Consider the following 17019-nt stretch of genomic DNA (forward strand, 5'->3'; position numbering starts at 1 on the left):
ATTTGCAGTCCATTGATAAGGGGAAACATAGATGATTTTAGGAGAAATTTATCACGTGAGCATTCCGTTTGACCAGTGTGAAGGGCCTAGAGAAAATTAGTTGGTGTGGTTGGGTCTGCCTTTGCTGTCATTACCTGGATAGAGGTCAGGCCCAGGCCCCGGGGAGCATTCCACTGGCCCGTCTGCAGCAGCATCTCGCGGGGAAGGGGCCGGCTGCAGAGGCTGCACAGTGAGGCAATCCGAGAGCAGGTCAGGATGGAGCTCTGCGCTGGACCGCAACTACGAGAAGGAGAGAACAGAAGACAGATGGAAAAGGAAAGTTGTTCCTTGGAATACTTTCCTGGAATGGCATCACGCCCCAAGGTTCAGTGCAATTCAATCCCCAAATATTTATCAAGCAACAACTATGGGTTAAGCATTGGGCTTAACAGAGTCAATAAAACAGTCAATTTTCCAATCCTAGTAACACCTGGCAGGTGCTTCAGGGAAAAAAAATGTAACTGGAGGTGGATTTGACTTCAGTCCTGATATTTTGCCTTCTGAGAACCCAACTTCCTATTCTATTTCCTTTTATTTGCTCTGTATCTTATCAGAACTTGTAGTGATAACAAAACAAATTCAAGTATATTTAGTCCAGATTGGAAAGTGCCTTTAAAATACAGAGATACTACCATGAAAATATCTTGGAGATAATTAAGAAATGTCCATTGAGATTTAGTGCCTATAGATTTTACATGGCAGGAGAAGACACAAGGTAAATTTTAAAATATTATAGAGCACAATTAAAGGAAAAACCAATGTCATCAACAGAAACAACCCCAACACTAGGTCACGTGACAAAAAAATTTAGATGGTCATTTTACCAAAATAACAAAATTAATTCTTTCTTTATTAAAGAGTTACAAAAAATCAAGTCATGAAAATGTTAGAATAAAAGTCCAGACAAAAGGTTATCTGATGTCTTTATGAAAAAGTATTTTCTAAGTGTAATTTGAATAGAAAAAATCACAATGCAATATTTAATTACATAGAAAATATTTTCTATAATAATAATTAGATTACCTAAGATTAAACAGGAGAGAATCTTAGAAGCAGCAAGAGAAAAGGAGACAGTTACCTACAAAGGACTTCCCATAAGACTGTCAGCTGGTTTCTCCAAAGAGACCTTACAGGCAAGAAGGGGCTGGCAAGAAGTATTCCAAGTCATGAAAGGCAAGGACCTACATCCAAGATTCCTGTATCCAGCAAAGCTATCATTTAGAATGGAAGGGAAGATAAAGTGCTTCTCAGATAAGGTCAAGTTAAAGAAGTTCATCATCACCAAGCCCTTATTATATGAAATGTTAAGGGGAGTTACCTAAGAAAAAGAAGATCAAAAATAGGAACAGTAAAAATGACAGCAAACTCACAGTTATTAACGGCCACACCTAAAACAAAAACAAGAGCAAACTAGGCAAACAACTAGAACAGGAACAGAACCATAGAGATGGAGATCACATGGAGGGTTGTCAATAGGGGAGTGGGAGGGGGAGAGGGGGGGAAAGGTACAGAAAATGAGTAGCATAGATGATAGGTGGAAAATAGACAGGGGGAGGGTAAGAATAGTATAGGAAATGTAGAAGCCAAAGAACTTATAAGTACGACCCATGGACATGAACTATAGGGGGGGAATGTGGGAGGGAGGGGGTGGGCAGGATGGAGTGGAGTGAGGGGGGTGGGGAATGGGACAACTGTAATAGCATAATCAATAAATATATTAAAAAAATAAAACTACAACCACCTACGCAAAGCAAAGCCAAAAAAAAAAAAGAAAAAAGAAAATATTTTCTTATATAAAAACATAGTACCTTAAAAACCTAGTAATGTATTTGTTATAGATATTGCAAATAGTTACCATCTCCAGTGTTTAAAGGAATTATATAAATTAATATTGTCTTTATCAAGACAAAACAAAACCTTTAGACATAAGGCTGGAGTATACTTATTCATCCACAATTATTTCTTGTCTGACACTCTTCCAGATACTAGAAATCTTTAGGGAACTTACACTCTCGAGGGGAAGAGTGGAGCGGAGAAGGAACTCCATGAGTAGGGATGAGGGATGGCAATTTTAGAGAAGGGATCAGACTCAGGGAGAACCTCCTGGACATGGCACTTGTAAAAAGCTTCGAAAGAAGCAAAGGAGTGAGCCCTATAGACGTGCGGGGGGAGAACCTGTGTGCCTGGATCACCTGTGGAATAGTAAGGCTGGACGGAGTCAGCCTGGGGCCTAGAGCAGAGAAACGAGATGAAACCAGAGATGAAGTGGGAGAGGGAGTGGGTCTAGCGCCCCCCTCTCCGTCCCTCCCAGAACAGACGACCAGGAAAGGGCCTCCCAGGTCATTTGAAACTCCTAAGTGACCTCTGGTCCAGGAACTAATGGTTGCCTCACCATGCAGCCATTGGAGTGGACATAAGATGTTATAAAGGTGAAATAGAATGACAACACACATAAAAAGTATTCAGCACGCTTACAAAAAAAGGCAATGCTACAGTTTTTTTTTACTTATGAAGTTATTAAAACCTTTAGAAAAGTAGTGCTGGTCAAGGTACAGTGAGGGCATCGTTCTTCAAACTGTTGGTGGGAGTGAACCCTGGTATAAACTTTGTAGGTGGTGTCTGGCAGTACTCTTTTCAAGATCCATAATTCAAACCGTTTGATCATAAACCTTGTCTTACGGAAACGGCCAGAAGAAAGGAAGATTTATACCCAGTGTGCCAGTGATATACAGCATCATTTACAGCAATATCAAAAATTAGGAGATGTTACTTAAATACCCACAATTAGGGCTACTAAATGACCTTATGTCAATTTGATAGGATACTATACAACCATAAAATAATGTTTATGAAGATAAAAGCATAACAAAGTTATATGTACAAAAAATAATTATACAAAAACACATAGATGAAAAACTGTAAGAAAATGGAATCCAATATTAAAAGTGATTTTTGTTCCTAGTGGCAATATCATTAATTTATTTTGTTTTTTTTAAAAAATCCTTTCCTCTGCTTTCCAAATTTTCTACATTCCAATGACTTGTTGGAACTGGTTTGCACTAATCCAAGAGCATCAATTGAGTGTATCTTTTCCAAACTTTTCATGTCGTGATGTCAGATTGATAGCTTGAAATTGATCATAATAAGAATATATGCACCATGAAAACTGGCAAATGCTACCAACCGGGGGCTCATTTCTACGGAGAGCTGGTTGTTGAACACTACCGGCACACCACCACCGGTGACTCAGGCCCATACTCTGACCAGAAAGAAAAACACTCACACACATACAAGGCATCAGTAAGTTACTGCTTAGAGAGCAGTATTTCTTGGGTTTCCAAAAGCTTCATAAAGAAACAAACATATGTTCAGGTCTTAGTCCAAGAATATGAAAGTGACACAGTGACCCTAAGAGAGGGAAGGTGCATTTAACACATGGATTGAATGAGACGTAATTATATTATAATTTCCTCAGCTTTGCCACACTGGAATCTTTGACCAAGACTGTCTGAGTTAATGCCTAACCCTCACAGGGCCTTTACAAAGTATGTTTGTTATTTTGGTACTAACTTAACACATGCCACGTAAGAGAAACTGGAAAAAAAAATCAAGGCTAAGAATGAGTTCTGGTGATCACTTTTAATTTATCTTCCTCTGCTAAAATGTGAGCTGGGGCCCCCATGTGTGTCTACGCGTAGACATGAGTGTCTCTCTGCTTTCTATTACCAACCACTCCTGGGTTTTACAGCTATCAGTACCAATGAGGTCTTTCCAAGGAATTTCATGGCCATGGTCACTCCTGGAGTCAAAGGCAGGCAGTTCTTCCTTAGCTTTAACAAGTATTCGTGTTTTCCAAGAGTGTGATTCTATACGACTTTGTGGTGAGAGTTAATTTGGTTTTCTCTGGGATTAGGCATGGTTCTAGAAACCACTCCTTAAATTGAACAAGCCTTGACGACCTTATGCAAAATTTCCAAAGGAGGACCGTGTGCATAGAAATGCAGTACTGACATGTAAGCTTACTGACCCTCTCTCCCTCCCACCCAGACTGGATGACGAGGAAAGGGCCTTCCAGATCATTCCAGGAATTATCTAGCAGGTGAGGCAGGAGGCACATAGCAGAATCTTCTGAGAGGGATGTCTTCCAATAAAATATGTCTTTATATTTGGAGTAAGAAACTCAACTATTTATATAAAACAAATTACATAATGTGTATTTTAAACACATCTTCTTAGCTGCTAGGAATGCAAAAAAGACAGAGGAAAATTTTTCAATGGAAGATGGTGTCTAACTGTGCTTCTCAAACCTGGGCATGCATCAGAACCACTGGCAGGCCCCAACCGGAGCTGTTGATTTCGCGGGTCTGGGGTGTGTTTCTAACAAGTTCTCAGGTCGCAATGATGCTGTTAGTCTGGGGCCACACCTGCAGACCCACCAGTCTCTGAGAATCCTGATGAGAAGAGCTAGATTTTTCTTGTTATAAAGAGAGAAAACAAATTATGAACATAGGAAATTATAAAAATCAAATTGTCTTTAACACACTTGTCTTTAACACACAAACCTCATGTAACCATTTTTTTTCCAGCCCAAGCTAATATTCTTTTTTTAAAGTATATTTTATTGATGATGCTCTCACTGTTGCCCCAATTTTTCCCCCTTGGTCCCCTTCTGCCTGGTACCCCCCTTTCCCTGCAGCAATCCTCCCTTAGTTCATTGTCCATGGGTTGTGCATATAAGTTCTTTGGCTTCTCCATTTCTTATACTATCCTTAATATCCCCTGTCTATTTTGTACCTACCAATTATGTTTTTAATTCCTGTAACTTTTCTACCATGCTCCCCCTTCCCCCTCCCTGCTGATAACCCTCCAAATGATCCCCATACCTGTGATTCTGTTCCTAATCCTGGCTGTTTGCTTAGTTTTTTGTTTGTTTAGATTCAGTTGTTGATAGTTATGAATCTGTTGCCTTTTTAATGTTCATAGTTTTGATCTTCTTTTTCTTAGGTAACTCCCTTTAACATTTCATATAATAAGAGCTTGGTGATGATGAACTCCTTTCCCTTTACCTTGTCTGGGAAGCACTTTATCTGTCCTTCCATTCTAAATGAAAGCTTTGCTGGATAGAGCAATCTTGGATGTAGGTCCTTGCCTTTCATGACTTCGAATACTTCTTGCCAGTCCCTTCTTGTCCGCAAAGTTTGAGAAATAAGCTGACAGTCTCATGGAACCCCTTTGTAAGAAGCTCTCTTCTTTCGTCTTGCTGCTTTTCAAATTCTCTCTTTATCTTTAACCTTTGGCATTTTAATTATATGTCTTGTTGCGGTCCTCTTTGGATCCAACTTGTTTGGGACTCTCTGTGCTTCCTGGATTTGCATGTCTATTTCCTTCACCAAATTAGTGAAGGTTTTTTTCCATTACTTTTTCAAATAAGTTTTCAATTTCTTGCTCCCTATTCTCCTTCTGGCACTCCTGTGATTCAGATGTTGGCATGTTTGGAGATGTCCCAGTCTTCTTATTCTCTCCTCATTTTTTTGAATGCTTGTTACTTCATTCTGTGCTGCCTGTTTGTTTCTTCCTTGTCTCAAATTGTTGATTTGAATCCCAGCTTCTTTCCCTTCATGGCTGGTTCTCTGTGGACTTTTCTTTATTTCACTTACTGTAACCTTCATTTCTTCTTTTATGTTGTTGCTGTACTCACTGATTTCTCTGAACATCCTTTTCACCAGTGTTTTCAACTCTGCGTCTGATAGGTTGGTTATCTCCATTTTGTTTAGTTGTTTTTCTGGGGTTTTGTTCTCTTCTTTCATTTGGGCCATATTTCTTTGTCTCCTCAATTTGGTAGCCTCCCCATGTTTGTTTCTGTGTATTTGGTAGAGCTGTTTTGACTTCCTGTAAAAGGCATCCATCTGCATGAATGTGGCTTCTTTAAATCTTTGGTTGTCCGACTTCCATGAAGTTTGTTTTTCTGACAGTTCCGGGTGTTATTTGTTTTGAGGTTTAGTTGTAATTCTTTCTGTGGTTGCACGGGGAGGTGAAACGTGTCTGCCTACATCTCCATCTTGACCAGCAGTCCTAATCATTTCTTATTATGTCTCTCTTCAGACCTCATAATAATAAATGGCTACATAAGATCATGTCTTAAAGTCAATTTAAATAAATATTTTCTTTCACAGGGATAAAAATATCCAATCCAGTTTAATACCTGCTCTTAGGGGAGAGACTTGCTTTTTATGGAACCTTTACTGCTTTTTAAGGAAAGAAGTGAAATTTGAGCCCACTGATTATCTAATTTAAAGGGCTTCTGTGTTGGACAACACCAAGGGCCTTTGTTCGCACTGTAATCTAGGTGGATGGTGCCCCCAGAGTTACTCTACTCAGCTGTCCTAACCATACCCCATTAGTTGCAGAGTAGCACTGTCCTTCCTTATCCTTCTCATCCATTCATTGAACAAATCTCTCTTGGGCCTTAACCATATGCCTGGCACATGCCTGACACTGTTCCAGGGGCTTTAAACATATCAGCAGTCAAAACAAAGATATGTACTAAGTTCTAGAGGAGGGAGTAAACAGTAGTAAATTAACTAAATAAGTAAATTGTATAGCAGTTGGTAAATGCTATGGGAAAAAAGAGAAGGATGAGTGGGGTTGGGAATGGTGGGGAGAACTGAGGCCTTGTTGAGGAACGATATTTGCGCAAAGACTTGAAGGAGTTGAGGAAATTAACTAAGTGCACATCAAGGGGAAGAGTGTTCAGAAGAAGGGAAATGCAAGGAGGCCAGTGTGGCTGTAAGAGGGTGTGACCTAGAGAGACAGTCTTTGGGAATGAGGTTTGAAAGGTGGGGTGGGGGGACATGCAGGACCCTGCAGCCTTCAATTATCACTTTGACTTTTAGTCTTGGTCCAGTAGGGAATTCTTGTAAGTTCTCCACCATTTGCTTCCTGGGAGATTAATCTCATCCTCTATGATTACCTGCAGCCATATAGGCACTTTGCCTCCCCCTCTTTGAGAGCCCACATGAGCTGTGAGTTACGGACACACTGAAGGTTAGTCCTGTGTCAGCTTGGCTGGGCTACAGTACCCAATTATTCAGTCAGACGCGAGGGTTGCTGTGGAGGAATTCTATTGATGGGGTTAGCATCTATGGTCAGTTGACTTCAAGTAAAGGAGATTATCTTCTATAATCTGGGTGGGCTTCATGCAATCAGTGAAAGGTCTCAAGAGCCAAAAATCTATGGTTTCCCTGCAAAAAAGAAATTCCTCCTCGCACTGCAGCACCAGCTCCTGCCAGAGCCCCCTGCCCAGCAGATTTCTGACTTGCTGACCCCACAGTCGTATAAGCCCATTTCTTTCCTTGAAATAAATTAATTTATCTCTCTTTCCCCCTCACCCAAACTGGTTCTCTGGAAAAGCTTAGCTGATACAGGATGCACTTAAAAAGGCGTGAGCAGATGATGAGTACTTCAGGTCAGGAAGGAGAGAGCATCATGCACATGAATCCCGCAGAAAGGGCCGGATGTGCTCAGTTACCATGACAGTCTTTTAAAGGCTGCATTTCAATTCAATATACACCAAATGCCTCTAGTGTGCTCAATGCTGCGCGTCTCACAACAACCCGAGGAGGTACATACTCCTTTGTGACTTCCATTTGGAGGATGAAAAAGCTAGAATGACACAGCTAGAAAAGGTCAGGCTTGGATTTGGGTGTGTCAGAATCCAAAGTCAGGCTCCTGGAAGTTATAGTGGCTCAAGAAATAACCCATCCCAACATTCTTTCCCCCACCACACTGCACACTTCCCCTCTCCTCTTAGGACATTTCTATAATTTAGCCTTAAGCCTATCAGTTGAACTTGGTCTAGTTCTAAAAAGAGCAAAGTACCCCCAGGTTCTCTGGAAAAGTTTCCGATGTAACTCATCACCACTGTCCAGGGGTGTCCAACCTTTTCGCATCTCTGGGCCATATTGGAAGAAGAGGAGTTGCCTTGGGCCACATATTAAATACATTGTGACACGTAATCACAAAAATATCTCATAACATTTTAAGTAAATTTACGATTTTGAGTTGGGCCGCATTCACAGCCATCCTGGGACACATGTAGGCTGCAGGCTGGATACCCCTGACACCACACCCTTTAGGGAAAGGGGTCTCTGTTGGAGTAGAGATGGAGAAATGGAATGGGCCCTCCCCTGGGTTTCACTGTCCCCTCCCGGGAGGTTTGTCAGCTGGTGTGGTCCTGGGCTGATAATATGAATATCTGCAGTTGAGAAAAATTAAGCATGGATCATGTTTCTTGAGATCTACATACTAAGCACATGACTGCACGGTGGCCCCAGAACACCTGAAATGAGATCGTGATCCAGGGGTGTCCCCGCCTGCAGCACCCCTCCTCAAGAGAGGACACATTACTTTATCTCTCTCCTGATTCTTCGAGTCCCTGCTTCTCCCTTGGATCTTCTTCCTCTTCCCGCTCCTGTCTCTGGGAAGCTGAGCCCGACCATGTGGGAAGACACACTTCTTCATGCTCCCCCATACTTTCAGATGTGGGGTCAGGAAAGGCCACTGTGAGGAGGGCACATTACGGGCTGCATCCTGAGTGAACTGAGAGAATAAGACATGCAGCCTGAGCACTGTATGCAGATGCAGCACAGAGGAGAGAGATCTAAGGCAGGAACAAGCTGATGGGCTCTAAGAACAGTCAGTCACCTGGAGAGGGGCGAGCAAGGAAGCAAAGGAAAGGGTGGGGGACTCAGGATCAGAGCAATAGCCAGAGGTCAGGTCATGTCCAGCCTCCAACACAAACACTCCAACACAGTATTTGATTTCATTGCAACAGCAAACCAATGAGAGGGTGAGGGTGTGAGCAGGAGAGCAAGTGGTTTGTCTTATAAAAAGAAAGTTCTGGAAAATTGATGGTGGGAGGTCAAGAGAGCCCAGTTAGGGGTTACTTCAATAATCCAGATGACAAATGCTGATGGCTTGAAGTGAAAGGTGGTGAGAGGCAGGAAGTTTGTGTTTTGAAAGTGGAGCTGAATGAGGTGTGGAATCTGAGGGGAAGAGGGGAATCGAGGATGGCCTCCTGTTTTGGCAAGAGGACTAACAAAGGGGAAAAGAGGAATAAATCAGAGGTAAATCAGCAGGTTGGTTTGGGAAATGTTAAGTTTCAGATGATCCCAGGACACCCAGATGGAGGGAACTTGCAGCCAGCTGGACAACAGAGAGTGGGGTCAGGGTCAAAGATGGGGCTGGACCACTAATAGCAGCCCGTTGGCTTTACTTCTGCTCCAGGCTCTCTTCCCTCATCAATCATCCTGGGATTTCAGAAAGACTCTCCTACAGAGTTTATTACGCCGTACACAAGAAACAAGTATCTTCTTCTACTGTTTGGCCCACCAGTCCAAAAAGACTAGGACAAGAGCAGCCTCTGTGATGTGATTCCACCGCATGCCTTGGGTAGATGCTTCCTCCAGGCCCCGACAAAAGCCCCTGCTCCTCTCAAGAGCACTGTCTCGCTGTTTGCGGACACTGCATTTATTATGCTCCTCACCCCTCCTGCCTGGAATGGCTTCCCTCCTCCCAGTGCAAGATGCAGTTTACTGCTCATCTCCTGAATGAAGCCCCTTCTGACCAGGCCAGCCCACGCTGGGTGCAGGGAGCACTGCTGAGTCTGTTTTCAACAGTTCAGCAACTGGACACGTGCATCAGGTTTTGTTTCCTGTTAGGAGCTCAGCCTGCACCTGGCAGGGTGGGACCAGCATCCGGGTAAACTGTTCAGTGCCGGCTGAATTTGTAAGAATGAGACACAATTCTTTATCTAAAGGAGGTTGCAATCGCTGATGGTGTATGGATGTATCTAAACAAAACGACGAGGTTCACAGTCTGCTTCCAGGAGCACCCAACTTAGTCAACATCCCCAAATTTGTTTGATGTGGTTCAGGAATGCAGAGAGCCCATCAGCAGGCTCAGATGCACACTACTCCCTTCTCTTCAGTACTGGATGGGCCACATACCAGGGGTATGGAAACTACACGTGTAAGGAAAGTGGGGTGTTCCGAGATATCATGGGTAACACCGACAGTGTAACTGTGGAGTCTAAATTAAAAACAAAACCATAATTTGCAAGAATAATTCGAAGGGGTTTCAGGGATCACTGGGGCCAAACCTTAACTCCTGCACCTCTGTCCAAGAGTATCCCCAGTAAGTGTATCTCAGACTCTGCTTGATTCCCTACAGTAACGGGCAACTTCTTCCCCTTGGCAGTTAGCTTCAATTTTATACAGTTCCAGTTGTCAGGAACTTTTTTGCATAGTGAGTCCCAATCTAGTTCTCAGCAACTATTCATAAACCTGCAGTAAGGCTCATGGACTTACTAGGAAGAAACGAGACAGCTCTGAATCTCAGAAACCAATCTGAGACTTTGAGTGTTAACAATCCTGATCTTCAATGATCCATTTTAGGGCTTAATTTCTATCCAGGTGCATGTAAACAAATTGGCTCTTTAGCTTCTGTACAATTTCCCATTATGAAGTATTTGTTCCAAATGATAGTTTTTCAATGTTAATAATGAAATCACCCATCATGGCTTGACAAGTTTCTCCCATTTGGAAATCTGAGCTCCTTCCATAACAATGCATGGATTTTTCCTAATATATGAAAACAAGGCACCGTCAATTGCGATTTTTATTTGTTTTTTTGTTCAAGACTATTCTGTTAATGTTTATAAGCTCTTGAAACAAGAGACGGAAATTCTACTCCCATTATTTTCTCATTTCAGATATGACTGAATAGTCGTCCAAGATTAAGTGAGTCAAGTGGAAATAATTAGGAAAGGGAAAAGGGCCCAGATTCTTCCATTTTCAGTTCTATTACATTTTATTCCAAGAGCGAAGGCACTCTGTTAGTCTGAAGTGAGACGTACTTCCAAAGAAAATGAGGCACAATCAAAGGCCTTTTGTTTTCCTCTTCTCCAATGAGCACAGTCTAGCTGGCTGCACATGCTTATGCATCACCTTGTAGGGATTCCTTTGTTCTCCAGAAATCAAACGCTACCAAAACATATTTCTGGAGAAACTCAGCCAAAAGGAAGGACAAGCAGGCTTTTTTTTCCAGAGGGCTAAGGTTTAGCATCAGAACATGCTCATCAAGTGTTCTCGGTGCCACTTGGAGCAGTGTGGACCCCAGGGAATTAACTCACTGCCAAAAGGCTTAAAAATAATTATAATGAATTAACCTATTATATTAATTACAATTAATTTCCAGTTGAATCTAAAAATTCTCCCTCTAGGAGATTATTTAGCACTGACATTTATGAAGTAACGTTGGCATATCATAGGTAATTAATCTCCAACGATCTGCTATCAAATTCATTTCCTTTGTGAATGACCAATTTGCCAAGAGGAAAAGATGTGAGTGAAAAACGGCACTAGAAGGAGCCTCTTTGGGAATATCAGCTACTGTCCAATCAGGCACCTGAACTTCTATGTAGGGAACACTTATTTGTTCAGCAGTGACTCCATAGGCCAAAAATTTTATCCATAGTTGACTAACAAATGTACGAAAATAATTTAATTGGTACATATACTGAGGTATAGCTCAATAAGAGACATGAAAAACCAGTGCTAGTATAGATACTACAAAACAAGTGCTTATTTAGTCAGAAAAGGTGATTGGCAGGAAATGCTCACAGAAAACAGAATTTCAGAGTAAAAGGGAGTAGCACAGTCGGATGGTGTTACGTGCCAACTCTCCAGCAGTGTCACCCATGAGAACTGTGACGGTGATGGAGCAGGGCTGTGCTGTACGAACTGGTAGCCACTTGTCACATGTGATTAATAAGCACTTGAAATGTGGGTAGTACAACTGAGGAACCAGGTTTTATTTTATTTTAATTTTATCTAATTTTAATTCATTTAAATTTAAATGTATGGTATTGAACTGCACAACAGGACCATATATCATGGTGGCAGCCCAGCCTTTGTCTAAATCCCTTTGATGACGGGGAATTCACTCCCTTACAATGCAGTTCCCGCCACTGCTAAACAGGTGAAATCATTGGAAAGTTTGCTTCAGTTGAATTGTAATCTGACGCTCCACAATTTCCACCCTCTGGGGTTTATTCCTCCCCTCTTCTCCCAGACCACACAAAATAATTTTACTCCTACTATATTTTATAGTTCTTTTAATATTTGAGAAGCCTCAAAATGCTGTAGTATTATGGAATTTCAGCCATGAAAAGGGCTGGGGTTTAGTTTCTTTGTCAGCCTTCCCTTAGCAGTTTTTTCTCAACAGGTTGAACATCTTTAGTCTTAAGTGGAAGGACCTTGAACCTTTTGGTTTGACAAACTGTGGTTCGGCTACTGTGTGATCCTGGGAGGTACATTCATTTGCCTGAATGCAGTTGCCCTTCTGTAAAATGAGGGTAATGCCATTGAGCTCTCTTGGTCACTTTGAGAACTAAATGAGGTAGGTTTCAGAAAGCAGTTGGCACACAAAAGTCACAAAAGTGTCAGTCCCTTCTCTTCCACGTAGCGTATTATTTCACTCACCACCCCAATTACTTTCAACACTGGACCTCAATGGCCAATGTGCAAATGATATCTCAATACTAATGGAGTGAACCAGCTGTCTGACCAGGACAGAGTATAACAGAACACACACATCTCTTGTTCGACACTTTCTACCTCTATTGATGCAGCCTAAAAGAGTCAGTACCTTTTTAAAATCCATATTATATTCATTCATTCATTCATTCAATCCGTCAGTCAGTCAGTACCTATATTTTGGCCCCTTACCTGCCCCCAAAACTATGTTAGGCCTAGGGGACAAAGTGGCACACAAGATAATTGAGGCCCCTGTCCTCATGGGGCTTAGAGTGTGGCTCAAATAAAACTTGCCTTTAAGTAAAATCCCGAAGAATATTTTCATATGGGATGCTCTTTCCTTTTGATGCTTTTTTATATTTGGAAGATAACTGTTTAAAGCTCCATTGCCATTTGCTGGTACAGAATCTCTGGGCTGCACTTCATTTGACTCAATCACTCAGTTGGACACCACATTCCCCACTTGGATGCCATTTGCAAACTTAGTAAAAATATTCTTTGACACCAAAGATGATGTTAAATTTCTGCCAAAGAGTGAGTTATCTCTAAAAATAGCCCATGCCCTATTGACACTTGGCTGTTAACAACCTCTTAAATAATTCCTTATCCACTATATGGATCATGAAAGGAGAGAGTGTGGGCTCAGGATCCAAATCACCTGAATTTGCACTTTTGTGTCCTTACTTATGAAATGTTAGACAACCGTGAACAAATTGTTTAGCATCTTTTTAGTTTTGTTTACTCTGTACAAAGTGGATAATGCCACCTAATTTATAAGATAGTTGTTAGGGATAACATGAGGTAATAAAATATTTCACCAATATATGGTATATCAATATTCAATACATGTTAACTATTTCTATTACTACTTTTTTCATTAATATCCAGTATGGAAGCATTGTAACATGTATTTCTATTTTCTTTTTCCTCCCATCCAAATTTTGGGTATTTTCTCTCTTTTAATCAACCTCCTCTTTTTATATGTCATAATGTGGCAATGTCACAAAGGGAAAAAGAATAGGGACTCTGGAGTCAAGTAGATACAAGTTCAAATTTCAGTCTGCTACCTACTAATATGTGGCATTTGGAAGATAGTTACCCTTAAAAGGCTTCAGTACCATCCTGTGTAAAACAGGGGTAATAACACCAACACTGTGGATTACATGAAGTGACCTAAGGAAAATAGCTACTAGTATAGTACATAGTTTTGGGGGGTTTTTGTCTTTCCTTTCTCCCTTCCTCCCTCCCTTCCTTCCTTCCTCCTGCTCTAGAAGTAAAAGCTATTATGACTGTTAGAAGTAATACCAGTTAGAACCCTCTGGGCTCTTGCCTAGCCTCATAAACAGTCTGGGCCACACAGTATCCTAATCAAGGTATTAGCAGAGTTTTGAAAGATAAATAGGACCTTGAAATTGTTCTGTTTCAGAAGAATGCAGCTAGCTTTGGAGTTTTGGAAAAGTCTAAAATATATTAGAAATCAAAACTAACAACAAAAGATTTTCAGAACACTTTGGGGATGTTAATATTTCATCTAGATTCCTACTTACCAAAATCTGTACAGAGTTGGGGAGCTGAGATTCAAAAGGATGTTGAAATCAAGAGAGGCGTTCAGCATGGATTTTTTTGTATTGTTACATTTGTGAAAACATAATTTTCCTCCCGAGTCAATATTATTTTAAAACTGACACCGAGAATCTTTCTTTTTTTTTCCTGACTGGAAAATGATACATAAATGGACATATTCAAAGGCAGATTCAAACTTCATCTGGAGGAACATCTCAATATTAAATTAAAGGAAGATTTCTTTTGGGCAAGTAGAAAAATATTAATATGGAATTTCACACAGCCATGAGAAACATCCTTTTTCACCCTTTGGGGCCTGGTGAAGGGCTTGTTAAGCCTCAAAGCAAGAAGAGAGGTTTTCATCTATCATAACTTCATAACTTCCTGTTGACACCAGCTCATTGCACTAATATGACCACACACATCCCATCCCATCCAGTAAAGTGCAGCATGTTCCTTTCTATTCAAGTATTCTCAAGGTTTAATTAAAGCATCCAGCTATCTAGTAATTACCTCCCTCCTCCATCTTACCAGCTCCTTATTGTCTGCCTTTGAATTGATTTCTGACTGCAGCCCCTGCCTATGCTACAGTTTAGCAACTGTGGGGAGAGGCTAACAGCAGAAGTCATTTTTCCCTTTCTTTCATTTAATTAAAATGAATTGTCTGAAAGAGATTTAAGGCTGATTTTAGTGTGCCTGAGTGTTTGGACAATTTTTAAAATGCCTACTTCTAAAAGTTGAAGGCTGTCATTTCAATGAAGGGCACTTTGCATTCTGCTCTCCTATTCACTCTACACTCAACAGTCAGTTTAATTTTCCTCAAGTACATTTCTGACAATGTTTCTCCGCCCATTCAAGGCCCTTTAGTGACTCTCTACCAAGCATTACCTACAGCCTAGACGCATGCGCTTTAACAGGTTGGCTCTCACGGAGCTGTCTGACTTCATGGCCCACGTCTATGTCACACAGAGGCAAGACCCTCTCCCCGATAATCCTTGTTTCTTCTCATTCATGTCTCCTGCTGCACTTCTGGCCACAAGCCTCTCTCATCTGGAGTCCCCTTTCCTCTAGACTCTGCGTATCTGCCACAGAGTCTGCCCCTTCCCCAGGGTGCAATTCACTGTCACCTCTTCACTGATGTTTTCCCAGCTCTTTCCATTCCAAAGTCATTCCTTCCTTTTTAAACATTCCAGCAGCAATTTCTTTCTGTCACTCTGACGCTACCTGTAGTTTCTGCGTTGCATAATACTTATTTATAAATTATGTGTGAATGTGTGTATCACAGAAGACAAAAAAGCTGCTTATAAATGGAAACCATGTCTATTTGATCATGCAAGCTGAAACAGCACTGCTTTTCTCATCAAAGGTACTCTATAAATGTTTTGGGAAATGTGTGAACAAATAAATGAATGAATAACAAATGACTCCATAGCTGCTAAGAATTCATTAATCTATGCTTATTCTCTAGGGTAGCCACTAAGGCGGATAAAATCATGTCTTCATGCAATATGATGGGAAAAAAAGAGTGAGGTAGTTTAAGCATGCCAAAATTATCGACTAAGAATAAAACTGGAATTAGCCAAGTGAAACCTTAACAGAAGTTAAAAAAAGAAGACAGTTGGGAAGTTTATTTCCTTACAATACTCAATCCTCACTGATGCCAAATTTTACTAGATAATACTATTCACATTTATATATTGCCTCTTGGAATGTGCAAATGAGCAATCCTTCCAATAGGAAATGCTAATTCATTACATTTATACTTCATATCTCTCATTCATCTGGAAGGGCTGGGAACAAATCCAATTTTCTACCATGCTTTTAAAGATTCAATGTCTAGTATATATTTGATAAGCAGAACACAGAAATTTTAAGCTGACTGGGCCTAAAATGACACACTCACACCCTCTTTTTGACAAACTACACAGCCAAGATGAGAACCTTCATCTTCTCACCCTGGTTGAATACATGATCAGCTGTGGCCCTGGCCTCCCTGGTCACTACTCTTAAACACATCCTTTAATGCTGCCCCAGAGCCTTTTTCTAAGCCCTGAGATAATGCCTCCAACATAAGCACTTGCCCAGGGGGTTATTTTTGTCACTGTACTGAAGCACTTACTGAAGGCAATTTTCCCTTTCTCATCCAAGAACAGTACATCTGGAGTGATGTATGGATCACATGACCTTTCGATGCTTTGGTGAAATGGAGATTTTCTCGTTAGTCATTGGAAAGGCCTGGTTCAGAGAAGCTCTTTAGGGTTTAGAAGCTCTTGGGTGAAGCCCAAGACAGGAACTGGACTTCTCTAGTATACGGATTCCTGTAGTCAACACAGCCTCTGCCAAAGTCATTTTCATGTTTAGAGTCTACTCCTCCTCCTCTGGACAGACTTAATTTTGTCTTTCTTATTATCATCTACCCCTTACAGTGAACAAAAATCCTACCTCAAAAAATGTATATATTAACCCCAGCCCAGAAATTTAGATTAGAAAGCCAAAAATGCAAGGGCAATCTGGAAGGATGATGAGGACTGCTGGGGGCCACTCTTGGCACCATGATTACATCTTAGGAGCCCTGTCGGGGACCCCACTAGTCTTGCTGGTTCTGATAAAATGAGAAAGTAGACCAGGCCATGATGCGGAAGCAGGTGCTGCATATTCTCCTCTGTGCGGCAGGACTTGGTACTATTTTTCTTCCTCAGATGCCCTGCCATGTGTGCTTTTGTTCCCAAGGTCTATAAGGAACTCCCAAATCAGCAGGGTGCCATGTCTAACTCCACTCCCAAATACTCTGGGGGGCTCGTGTTGCTTGTCTGTCATTATT

At 41.2% G+C, this 17019-nt stretch overlaps 1 protein-coding gene across 9 annotated transcripts in view; it reads right to left on the minus strand.

Annotated features, from left to right (window-relative positions):
- GLIS3 (GLIS family zinc finger 3) overlaps positions 1-17019 on the minus strand; it is a 454579-nt gene that overhangs the window by 63402 nt on the left and 374158 nt on the right. For all 9 annotated transcript variants that reach the window (XM_024555041.4, XM_045191019.2, XM_045191043.2 and 6 more), the window contains one exon: positions 135-279. In XM_024555041.4, the coding sequence (XP_024410809.2) occupies positions 135-279 (145 nt within the window). The remainder of the gene's footprint in view (positions 1-134; positions 280-17019) is intronic.

The sequence above is a fragment of the Desmodus rotundus genome, chromosome 1, assembly GCF_022682495.2.
Source record: "Desmodus rotundus isolate HL8 chromosome 1, HLdesRot8A.1, whole genome shotgun sequence".
Taxonomy (NCBI): Eukaryota; Metazoa; Chordata; class Mammalia; order Chiroptera; family Phyllostomidae; genus Desmodus; species Desmodus rotundus.